This window comes from Myxocyprinus asiaticus, chromosome 11 (genome assembly GCF_019703515.2).
Source record: "Myxocyprinus asiaticus isolate MX2 ecotype Aquarium Trade chromosome 11, UBuf_Myxa_2, whole genome shotgun sequence".
Taxonomy (NCBI): domain Eukaryota; kingdom Metazoa; phylum Chordata; class Actinopteri; order Cypriniformes; family Catostomidae; genus Myxocyprinus; species Myxocyprinus asiaticus.
In genome coordinates, this window is record NC_059354.1 from 42,780,502 (window position 1) to 42,792,529 (window position 12,028).

The following is a 12,028-nucleotide window of genomic DNA, read 5'->3' on the forward strand; positions in this document are numbered from 1 at the left end:
TTTTATCATCCGCCAGATTAAATTATGATATCTTAGAAAAGTTAGCGCACACCTCTCATCAGTGTGAATGTGAATTCATGTCCAAAGCACAAACAGTGTAGGATGAGTTACACAACAAAGTTTAATACTTAGCATTAAGGGTTTTGTTCAAATCCATAACCCAATGTATGAGCAAAGCCCAGATGCAATCAGTGGATTTTTTTTGTGCTGACCAAAAAAACATTTTTTTTTAAATCTGCATTAGATTTAAACACGTGTAAAATGTGTTCATATGTGTTAAACGAGGTGAGCACACTAAAGTATTAATACCTGCTGAAAACATTATCAAATTAGCCAAAATATCTCATTAACAAACCCACAAAGGGTGGGGGATGTGTAGAAATTTGTGAATCATGAGTGTCCAAATTCAGCAGAAATGCACAATATATTAGCCCATTTTTAAGATTTACACATTTCAATTTTCATTTCTACAAATACCATCAAATTTAATTGTGCAATTTGTTACAAAATTAAATGTATAAAACTTACAATATATTTAGGTTTTTGTATTTAATTTTGTTAAAGATAACTCAATTCAATTTGATGGAATTTTGGTATAAAACTGAAATGCATAAATCTTAAAATAATTTTAATAATTTTATTGAGTGTATGTGGAGTTTTCTGCAAAACTATATGCGTGCACATTCTGCACGGGCCTGAGTGAGTAATAGGCCTACTAGTAATAGGTATAAGACAAAATTCCACATAAAAGATCTCAGTAAGACACAGCCTGTCAAACTGAGACATGTGAATGCATCACACTCCTATCTATCAGCCAATTCCATAAAGATCATTTTAGTCATTTGTCTCCCACCAACTCTACAGCATTTTATCCTTTACAGACTGGTGCTTAATCATTCAGCCAAAAAAACTCACAAATTCCAAGGCTATCTTTTGGCTAAAGAATTTCCTCCTGAGAGAGATTGTCAGGGGTCTTCTGTCAGTATTGTGGTGAGGTGTCAACACTTGTATTTACAGTTACTTCATGATTCTGGTATTTTATATTATCGCCTCGGTTCCTGGCACTGGTGGGTCTTAATGAAGTAGAATAATAAGAGCATAGATTCTAAGATGGCATAGAAAAAATTATATTTAAAGTGACCTAAACAAGTTCATTGTTAATCTGCATTCGTTTAAGGTTTGACTGGTTTGACATCAAAACGGACACTTTCTTTTCAGTATATATAGAGATGCTATTCTTCTCACCACAATTGTACAAAGCGGTTATCTGAGTTACCGTAGACTTTGTCAGTTCGAACCAATCTGGCAATTCTCTGTTGACCTCTCTCATCAACAAGGCATTTCCATCCTCAGAACTAAGACTCAGTAGATGTTTTTTTTGTTGTTGTTGTTTTTGTTTTGTTTTTTGGTTTTGGCACCATTCAGAGTAAATTCTAGAGACAGTGTGTGAAAATCCCAGGAGATCAGCAGTTAAAAAAAATACTCAAACCAGCCCGTCTGGCACCAACAGTCTATTGTGTGGCAACAGTGCAGTGCATACAAATATGCAGAAATGGGTCAGGAGCTTCAATTAATGTTCACATCAACCATCAGAATGGGGAAAAAAATGTGATCTCAGTGATTTGGACCGTGGCATGATTGTTGGTGCCAGATGGGCTGGTTTGAGTATTTCTGTAACTGCTGATCTCCTGGGATTTTCATGCACAGCAGTCTGTAGAATTTACACCCAATGGTGCCAAAAACAAAAAAACATCCAGTGAGTGGCAGTTCTGCGGATGGAAACGCCTTGTTGATGAGAGAGGTCAACAGAGAATGTCCAGACTGGTTTGAACTGACAAAGTCTACGGTAACTCAGATAACCACTCTGTACAATTGTGGTGAGAAGAATATAATCTAAGAATGCTATTCTGAGATGCGGGTTGGTGCTGTTTTGGCGGCACGAGGGGGACCTACACAATATTAGGCAGGTGGTTTAAATGTTGTGGCTGATTGGTGTTTGTATGTATATATATATATGTATGTATGTATATGTGTATATATATATATATATATATATATATATATATATTAGATTTTATTGTATTGTGCGTGTAATCTAGTTTCGACCATTCTACTCTTTCCATAAACAAGCATACACACACACAAACCTGCCCCCCACGCAGAACACTCAACTCCTTCGCTCGATCTCTGCAGTGTGCTTTTACAAGGCAAAAAAATATAATAATCTGCAAGAGCCAAACCTACATTTCAGAAATTTCCATGAAATAACTACAACAGTCCAATAGACACAAGCGCTGTTTATTTCTCGGTTGAAGCGCTCATCAGTTCATACGTAGCCTGGAAGCCCATTCAATGACTGTGCTCTGCAAATATCATAACATGACATAAAGTCCATTTGATAAGAGAGGCTCCAAGACTTGTTGGAATATTTAATTACCTGTCTATATGCATTATGTACCAGCTGGTAAACTGTATCAAGCATTTCCTTACCTGTATATTAAGTAAGATCCAAAGATGTTCAAATAGAAACAAGCGCGCCTTCTCGATGTTTAAACGCATACACAGTCAGTAGTTTCCTTAATGAAGTCACAATGGCATGTAACAACATAACACTGTCACAGCGCCAGTTGACCGAGCGCAGCAGAAACACAACGTGCACGCGCTGCTCGTAGATGTGAATGACGACGGCTGTCAGGTAGGTTGTAAAATATTCAGTGTAGTAGCTTCCTGTTACATCACTGCTTATCCCCGCCTCACTGGCACACCGCTACTTTCCCCGCACTGTTTGATGTTTATAACATTAGAAAACGAAAAGAGAATGAGCTGTTCTATTGCTAATCTTTTTACTGTCTGGCTACTTGCAAAATTCCTATTTACGGAAGGAACTTATATATATAATAAATAAAAATTCAAGAATATTTATGATTATTAAATGTCAAGAAAAAAAATATTTTTTAAATGTGACCTCCCATACCGGTTTTTTTTTTTTTTTTTTTTTTTTTTTTTGCTTGTGTTCTATTTTCTTTGCATTAAGAAACACTATTTGTATAACCACAAAGTGTAGTAATTTTCATTCTTCATTATAATGTGAGTTTAATCACTGAAGTGCACCTTGATACGCATAATCGAAATTGCTTATTCCACTCATTTTTCATTAGCTTAACTTTTTTAGAATATCCACCAGCAGGCTCTGAGAAACATGAACAATAGGCTAGTGAGTCATTTTTTTAAAGATCGTTAAAATGCCTTTGTTCAATTAAAAGTGCGTTTGAAGGCATTTTATTCAAACTACCTAGTAGTGAACTCCCCAGTATCTTCTTAGGAGCAACAGCGCTATCTGGTGTAGAAAACAGATTATATGGTTTGTGCGCAGTATCGTGTGTGTGTGTGTGTGTGTGTGTGTGTGTGTGTGTGTGTGTGTGTGTGTGTGTGTGTGTGTGTGTGCGTGCGTGCGTGCGTGTTTATACTACAGTGTGGGAACAAAATGTCCCCACAAGAATAGTAAAACCTGAGATCACCTACCTTGTGGGGCCAAGCCAGCGGTCCCTACAAGGGTAATGGCCTATTAAACATACCAAACGATGTTTTTTTTTTTTGTTTGTTTTTTTTTGTTTTTTGTTTTTTTAAATGTAAAAACGCAGAAAGGTTTCTGTGAGGGTTAGGTTTAGGGTTAGGGGATAGAAATTATCGTTAGATCTGTATAAAATCCATAAAATGCATGGGAGTCTATGGAGAGTCCCCACATTTATATAAAAACAAGTTTGTGTGTGTGTGTGTGTGTGTGTGTGTGTGTGTGCACACACGCGTGTGAAGGTTAAGTTAAACACTTAAATATGTTATTATAAAGTATTATTATGTTTGTAGATAAATATAAATTGTGTATACACAATCATTTCTATACTGTTTTGAGTACTGGCCTGAAACGCACACTGGCCCCAAACCATCCTTATCGTTGAGACTGGAATGAGTCTTGAATGGTCTGTATATTTTACTTTTGTTAAAGTATGCTTGTTTATATGTTATTAGGGCACCTTACAAACAGACACAATTCTCATTGGGGTTATCATTTCCCTTAGTCATGATGTTTTTTTTTTTTTTTTTTTTTACAAAACAACTAGAGTTTAGGGCCACAGTGCAATTTTATAGCACATTGCTGTCACAAATATACTGTATACGTGTAATAAAAAGACAAAGGATTGGTAATTTAAACATTGAGAACAATTTTACAAATATAATAATAATAATAATAATAATAATAAAATAAAATAAATACAGAAAGAAAAAGGATTTAGAACCCTCATCAAATATTTATAACAGCCATAATTATTCTATGTTAAATAGCCCCATTGTGAATAATCAAAAACTGCATGGGTAAAATTTAGTGAAGGGTGAGTGTGAAATGTAATGTAAATTAGTTCTTTTTTCCCCAGAAAACAATATAGAGTATAGGCTGAAAATTATCTTGTGTCGTACACTTAAAATACGCAACATCTCTTTTTATTTGAAGTCCAAGTTGAAATCCATTATTACTCCATAAATTATTTATGAATGACAATAATGTGTGAGGCAATGATGTGGCAGATACTGTTTCTTATTTTCTCTACCATGATACCCAAAGCATACAATGTTGTTTGTCCTAGACAGATCGTAATAAGATGTTTGAGTTCCTCATCTTGATTCGTATTTGCTTTCTCCGGTTGTGATCTGAAAGAGACAAAATTTGAAACAAAAACTGCAATTTGCAATGTAAATGCAAACTGATACAATACAAAAGATTAGAGAAAAACATAACATAAATTATTACAATTATTGTCTCCCATGCTAAAGTAACCCAAACTCTGGAGATAACTGCAATTATAAAACTACTGTAGATGTACTACTAAACAAGATCACTAAACTGCAATTTTGTTACCCTTAGCATGGGTAATATTAAACCCACACAAATAAACGAGGGCGACAGGCAACTCACCTTTCATGCACATCTTAATGCAGTGTCTCTTGTGGGCAAAGTTGTTTTTGTTGCCTCCACAGCCACTGTAGCGATACATCTGGCATCTCCCAATCCTGGAGTTGTAGGCGAATCGTCTCTCTGAGCCATCACAATCGCCCCTATCAATTGGACTCATGCAGATTTCAGAGGGTGTGAACTCTGAAATGGGAAAACAATACAAGGAAAATGTCAATACCAGTTACCAACTTAAAATAATATTTCATACATATTACAAGATCATGAGCCACAAGATAGCAGTAAAATCTTCCCCTACAGTGGCACCCAAAAGTATTTGGACACTTAAGCCACGTTTAAAAATGAGTGAATGTAATTTAATTACATAACAAAATATCAAACCAAGTGGCATTTATTTTAAATAAAGACAGTTTGTACAACCAATGGAAGCCAGAGAGAGTTTTCTGGAATCAGTTTGATTATTTTTGTAATTTCGTTTGTTGATGCTAGTCAGTCTCTGGACGATATCTCTGTAGCAGACAGGGATATCATGTGCCCTGGGGCTGTGGAGCACAAAGCAGCTCCTCACTGTCAAAATAAACAGAAGCAAGCAGAAAATATGGCTGCTACACTTCCTGCTGGACTCAGAGAAACAGACTGTCTGACATTAAGGCACAGCTGTCTAGAATCCTCTGCCTCTGCCTTCACTTCACAGCCAATGTATGTCTGTGTGTTTGTATGTTTTGCGTGCATGTGTATGGGATGTGTGACTTGTGTCAAGGGCATATATACTGTAGGACATTTAGCTACTATGGGTTGTCTGTTTTAAGAATATTTAAAGATCATTAAACAATATTCAGAAATTTACATTCAGACATTTTTACATGCATATGGAACATTAGGAGGCCTTGTGGCTGAGAAGATATATCGAATATTATAAGGGGATTCTGAGGATTTACCCTAGAGATTTTTGAAAATGTAAAAACAGAATAGACATTTTAACCATAGAATGGACCATTTTTGGTCATTTTTTTCCAAACTGAATTTGCTGCTGTCTTTGGACAGATGAAAATGATGGATAAAAACGACGGAGTATTGTCGCTATGTCTCTGCTATGGTTTACTGTCAATAAAATGACTTTTTTTTCTCTGATCGTGTCACTGTGTTGCAATTCTACTCTTGTTAATGTGGAGGAGAGATAGTGCTGCTGCGATAGCGAGGTAAGAGACAAAAAGCATAAAGGAATGAGGTTCTGAGGTAGAGAAAAATTATTCAGAGCTACACCTGACTGTTTCAAAAATTAATTAATTCAGTTTTGAGAGCATATCGTATCATCCAAAATAATTTATTTCAGAGAAGCTTATTTATGCCGTCACAATCTGCTTTTGATGCAATGAACTGAAGTTATAACCTATACATTTCATAATCAATCCATCCATATGATATTTGTAATTAACTTTATTTTATTTTTAAAATAATGTGGATGGAGTTTTGAGTTTTAGGAGTTTGAGAGCATTTCAACATCCTAAGTTAATTTAATTCAGCATCTTATGTCAACTCGATCTAGTTTTAATGAACAGGTTAGAAGTTATTTAATACCTATAGCCTAATTAATACAATTCCGGCAAACCCAGGTCCACCAGTGGCTATGCCAAATTTTTGCACGCAAATTCATAAATTGTACTCTTCAGTGACAACAAAAGCTTTTTTACATAACGTTGGTCCACCTTTATCGGGACAGGCATATTGAGATTACATGACCAGCCGAAAACTACTCCGCCATAAATTAATCATGGGTGACAAATGCGCCTACAAATCTGGTATTTCTACAATTGCCTTCATAACCGAAAACGTTTGCTTTTGCATGATACTTCTATAGGTGTCAGTATAAAGACCAACCAAAAACGTGTAACAAAAAATTACTTTGTGCATCTTTAAACAAAGATCATTGAAAAATATCCAAAGAAAATTATTATTATTATTGTTTTATTTATTTACATAATATTGATAAGAAGGATATGTGAGTTATCATGCATACCACGTTTAGCAAAGGGTTCTGCGGCAGGTTTGGCCTCTTCTTCCTCTGGTTTTGCTGGAGCATTTACCTCCATGTGGTTCGAATTAACTAAAAAGAGGAAAGAAAATAAAAAAAAGTAAATAAAAAAACACATTTTAATACTTGTCTTCTCATGACAGAGGCACCTTTCTTTCTCAGGCAGCACAAACATGTACCATTAATACATTTCCTGTCTGTCTGTCCAGGTTTAGTGCTTCTATATTTGTATGCTTACACAAACTTTCTTTTAATTTTGTTCAGTGATTTTCAACAAGATAAAAGTAGTGAAGTGTTTTGGTGTCTTAGTTTAGGCTTTTGGTGGTTTCGGTGTCTACTTTTAGTTGAACTATTAGACCATTTGAGGCCTCTCAACTGGTTTTGCTTAGACATCAAGTGATGGCCCAACACAGTAAATTGTGTATCATACAAAAGTAAGCAAAAATGTCCTTACAATCAAACATTAAAATGTATTAATATTTGCAAGAACTGCAGAGGCCCAATAATATGCTAAATTATTAACATGACATAGGGTGAAGTTTATATAAACACACATTTTTAATTTTTATTTTTTGGTAATGTGTTGTGATGTATTCAGATCTAATTGCTTTCTTTTGAAAAACTCTTCTTTTGTCTTGAAAACTTTAGTTTGATTGTTTGGTGTCAAAATGAATTACGATGGTTTACTCAGCAACAAACTGTGATCGGCACAAAGAATGTTTATCCTTGTTGCATTCTGGGTCTCGACCTACCAGCTGAGAACCACTGATCTGCCTAACCATGACAAAGATACACTTGGTTAACACTACTAATGCTTTGCTGAGAAATTTGCATTTGCAGTTCTACTAGTTCTACACTGACTAGTTGACTATTCAACTTACTGCTTTAAAATGCATACAGATGCACAGGTAGCTGTAATAACCTGCCGGGCATTATTGCCTGCCGCACCTCCACCAGTGCCGTCAGCCCAGCTGTGGGGTCATCAGCCGGGAGCCACCTATCTTCAATGTTTCGCCCCATTAATCCCGGAACATCTCCTGGTGGTGGGGCAACCAGGGTTCTATATGTTATAATACCTCGACACCACCATATGCTCCAGCCCGTTGGCCAACTGGCACCAAGATGCGTACTCAGTGCCCTACTGGCACTGGCACCGTATCTCTCAGTAACTCAGTGCCACCCATTCCGTATGGCATATTACCTCAGCACAAGCCCTCACCACATATCATCCAGGTTCCCTTTACCTCAGTTTCCTACTTCTGAACCCCCCACTTTTTGTCCTTCCTTCTTAACCATAGCCAGAAACTCCCTTTCTCAGCTTCCTCTGCCAATTAGTTCAGAGACATTTTTAAAGCTGCTCCACGATGCCAATGTCTCTAAATAGGTGCTGCATTGATGTTCCCATAAATCCTCGGCACCCAAGCTCCACAGGGTAGGTGGCAGTCCTCCATCCATTTTCCCTGCACTCTGTGGCCAGATCAGCATATTTTAGCTTCTTCCTCTCATAGGCTCCAGACCCTCTTCCCATGGAACAGTAAGCTCAATCATTACTATTGTCCTAGCTGAAGTCGACCACAACACTATATCCAACTTCAAAGAGGTAATGGCAACCTCGGTAGGAAATTTTAGCTGCTGGCCAAAGTCGAACATCATTGACCAATCACTTCCAGTTGCCAAAATTGATCTGGCTTCCCTCCATGCTGTGCCTTGTGCGGCACCTGCCTTTTTAACAAAATCAACACCCTGCCTCCGGGGAGCATGGTTGCTTTTGTTTGCCTTAACTCTATGCACCTCTAGGATCTCAGCCAGCTACCGCAGGTCCTGATCATGCCGCCACCTGTACCATCCTTGTACCAGGGCAGTCTTGCACCCAGCCAATATGTACTGTATGTCTGCTCTTGGGGCCTCACAGAGGGGCAACTCTCCTCTTTGCCATACCACAGAGACAAAATCCTATGGCTTGCTAGGGTATCGTAGGTGGATCTTATTAGAAAACTTAGCCTGGCCCATCCTAACTCTCTATCAGATGTCCCCTCCCATATGGTCCGGCACCCTTGCTGCTGCTGGCTGACTGCCCTAACCTTATACCCTTCCTCTTCCATCCTAGTTACTTCCGTAACTACCATTGCTTTCCTCTGTTTTTGGGAGGCTGCTGACCACAGTTTGGAAGCCACCACCCATCCAAGGCCTGTTCTTCCTGACTGTGTTCTTCCAAAAATCGCTTGATGCTTCAGTCTTTATACAGCCTGGTTTATAACCTCCTCTGCCTTCCAAGTTCTGCCTGTTTGGACTTGGAGTTGACCTGCCCTCACTGCCTGGTCTGTCGATTCCCATAGCTCCAAAACAAGCCTGTTTTTTTCCTGCTTGTAGCCCAGAGTGAGTGATTTTAAAGGCAGTTGTAAAGCATTTATTCCAAATAATGGTACATTTGAGAGACAACGTGGCAGGCCAAGCCACTTCCTGATATAACTGTTGGCCTTGGTGTCCATCCTTGCCACTGCCACTACAGAAACCTTACACATTTTTAGCAGCCACATCAGGTGATGGTAGAGTGTAAATTGGTAACACCAAACCTTGAATTTGCCTGGGAGATGACAATTGTCTATCATATCCAGGCCCTCTTTCAGTTGCTTCAGGACCAACTCTGCCATGTGTTTGTCTGAAAGATCTGCTGTGTATTCTCTCCCTAAACTTCGAATAGGCTGCTCTGCCACAACTGTGATTCTTTCCCCCTGCACCTCAAATGAAATATAATCATCCCTCACCCCCTTTCTAGTAGAAATACAATGTGATTTCATTGGCTTAATCTTCATTCTGGCCCATGCCAATAGCTCTTCCAGCCTTTTCAAGAGTCGGTTTGTACATGCAGCAGTCTGGAGGATGCTTGTGACATCATCCATATCACTGCTCAGAGCTGGCAAACTCTCACCTCAGATTGTGAACGGATTCCTCTGACCATTTGTTTTGCACCAATTAGGATGATCTCGAATGTAGCCGTGAACAGGATGGGAGAGATTGAACATCCCATAACTATTCCTTTTTCCAGTCGCTGCCAACTGGAATTGTAGTCCTGTGTTGCATAACATATCTTCAGGTCCCCATAGTAGCTGTCTACCAAGCTCCTAATGCACTCTGGTACATGGAAAAACTCCAGTGTATACGTAGCTATCAAGCTGGTGTGGAACTGATCCATAGGCATTTGCCAAAAACAGCCAGACTAGGTGGATGTCTTTCTTATCTCTCTTGGAAGATTGGATCTGCTCCCATATTACTGACGCATGTTCCACACACCCAGGAAAACCTGGTACGCCTGCCTTCTGGCAGCTTGTGTATATGTATCCATTCTTCAGGAGGTAGTCAGACATCCTCCTTGCTACCACCGAAAAGAAAAGCTTTTCCTCCACATTCAATAGAACAATGCTCCTAAACTGACTAATGTTGGTGGATCCCTGCTCTTTGGGTATGAAGATGGCCACTGCCCTTCACCACTCCATGGGTATGCACTGCTTCTTCCAGGTAACCCTCAACAGTCTCTACAACATTTTAAGAACCATAGGGCACATCTTATACAGCTTGTATGGTATCCCATTCAGGCCTGGGGCTGAAGTTGCCCTGGTGTTTTCTACCACCTGCCTCACCTCACTCAGCTTAGGCAGATCTATGTCAAATTCCACTACTGGCTCTACTGGCCGTGGGACATATCCAGGGGAGCCAAGCGGGTTGTCTTTGTAGAGTTCAACAAGTTGTTGTTCCATGTGGTCTTCTACTTGCTCTTTTGCCATCACCAGTGTCCCACTCCTCTTCTTCCAGCAGGTTTCTGGCAAACTTAAAAGAATCCTTGATGAATTTCACCCTTTCATGCTCCTTCTTTCTTCTCCACTGTTGGATTGGCTAATCTAGCCATTATGCCATCCCACAATACCTTCAAGCCCTCCATCTCCTGCTCATCTGCCTTCCTCCAAGCCTTATAAAGCTTCCTCCGCTCATTCGCAAGCTGAAGTATCTACTTCTCTCTCTGACCCATCACCATGAGACAACTCTTCCTTACTACTGTTTCACCAAATCTATCTATGCACCAGATAATGTTGACTGAATTACAACAGCAAGGCTAAATTTGTGTCAGAGTTAAAAGTGTTGTACTATGGAATTAACATTATTAAAAGCACAGAATATCAAAAGGCTGCAACCTTGTCATGCAAATCACACAGCTTGTACTGTATATAAACAATATGTCATTATTCAAAACTGCAGAGAAATGTTTTGTTGCTGGTACATACGTATACATCGGGCCTGGCATTCTTTTCTGGTCTTGAAGTTGTTAGCATTCCCAAAGCAACCACCATAAAAGAATTGTTTGCATTCCTGGCTCTTGTGATCGAAAAAATAGCGAGGAACCAGCCCTCGACATGGCCCGGGTTCATCCTCCAGGTGGCATGGACTCTTATTCTCTAAAAAACAAGGAAAAAGACAGGACAGACCATAAATCATGTGTTTCCTTATTTAACACCATGGAAAGTTCTTTGTCATCAGCTTCAGACTGGAAAACAAATGAAAAGTGCCATAAGCAATTCTTTATTGGAATGTCATGCTTAAAATGTTCCAACTGCCTGACAAATATCACAGAAATAGATGTCCTGAGAAATAACACCTGAAAGCCCTAGGCTCTGTAAGCAGGCAAAACGAGTCAGGGGAGAGGTTCTGCACCTTTTTTCAAGGAGCTCAATAATAATGAAGAAAGTTATCTGTTAGCATTTTCATTCATCTCAATGGCAGTTGCTCGGCTGGTGCTCAATAAGCCATCTTTGCTCATGGGCAATAAGTTCTGGATGCAGTTGTTTTGGAGCTTATTACATGAGCCATCTGACTAATTGAGTCCAACAGTCGGGTTCCGGAAGTAAAAATCCCATTCATTTTTTCCATAGGCGAATTAACTTTTAAAGATAACTTATAAACTACATTATAAACTACTTATTTGTAATATTGTTTTTTTCCATTGTTTTCAATTACATAATTCGCAATGCTTCATGGGA

At 38.7% G+C, this 12,028-nt stretch overlaps 2 protein-coding genes across 4 annotated transcripts in view; both read right to left on the reverse strand.

The window, feature by feature from the left end:
* The window catches only part of LOC127447918 (calcitonin gene-related peptide type 1 receptor), a 62,971-nt gene extending 60,119 nt beyond the window's left edge, over positions 1 to 2,852 (reverse strand). Inside the window, exon 1 of one of the 2 annotated variants that reach the window (XM_051710122.1) lies at positions 2,491 to 2,852. In XM_051710122.1, the coding sequence (XP_051566082.1) occupies positions 2,491 to 2,559 (69 nt within the window). In that variant the 5' untranslated portion in view covers positions 2,560 to 2,852. The remainder of the gene's footprint in view (positions 1 to 2,490) is intronic. The other variant, XM_051710124.1, reaches the window with a different exon arrangement.
* A 1,629-nt stretch (positions 2,853 to 4,481) lies between these two features.
* Positions 4,482 to 12,028, reverse strand: part of LOC127447927 (tissue factor pathway inhibitor-like) — a 31,738-nt gene continuing 24,191 nt past the window's right edge. For both annotated transcript variants that reach the window (XM_051710149.1, XM_051710148.1), the window contains exons 3-6: positions 11,276 to 11,446; positions 6,984 to 7,070; positions 4,970 to 5,149; positions 4,482 to 4,704 (exon numbers count right to left, since the gene is read on the reverse strand). In XM_051710149.1, the coding sequence (XP_051566109.1) occupies positions 4,637 to 4,704; positions 4,970 to 5,149; positions 6,984 to 7,070; positions 11,276 to 11,446 (506 nt within the window). In that variant the 3' untranslated portion in view covers positions 4,482 to 4,636. The remainder of the gene's footprint in view (positions 4,705 to 4,969; positions 5,150 to 6,983; positions 7,071 to 11,275; positions 11,447 to 12,028) is intronic.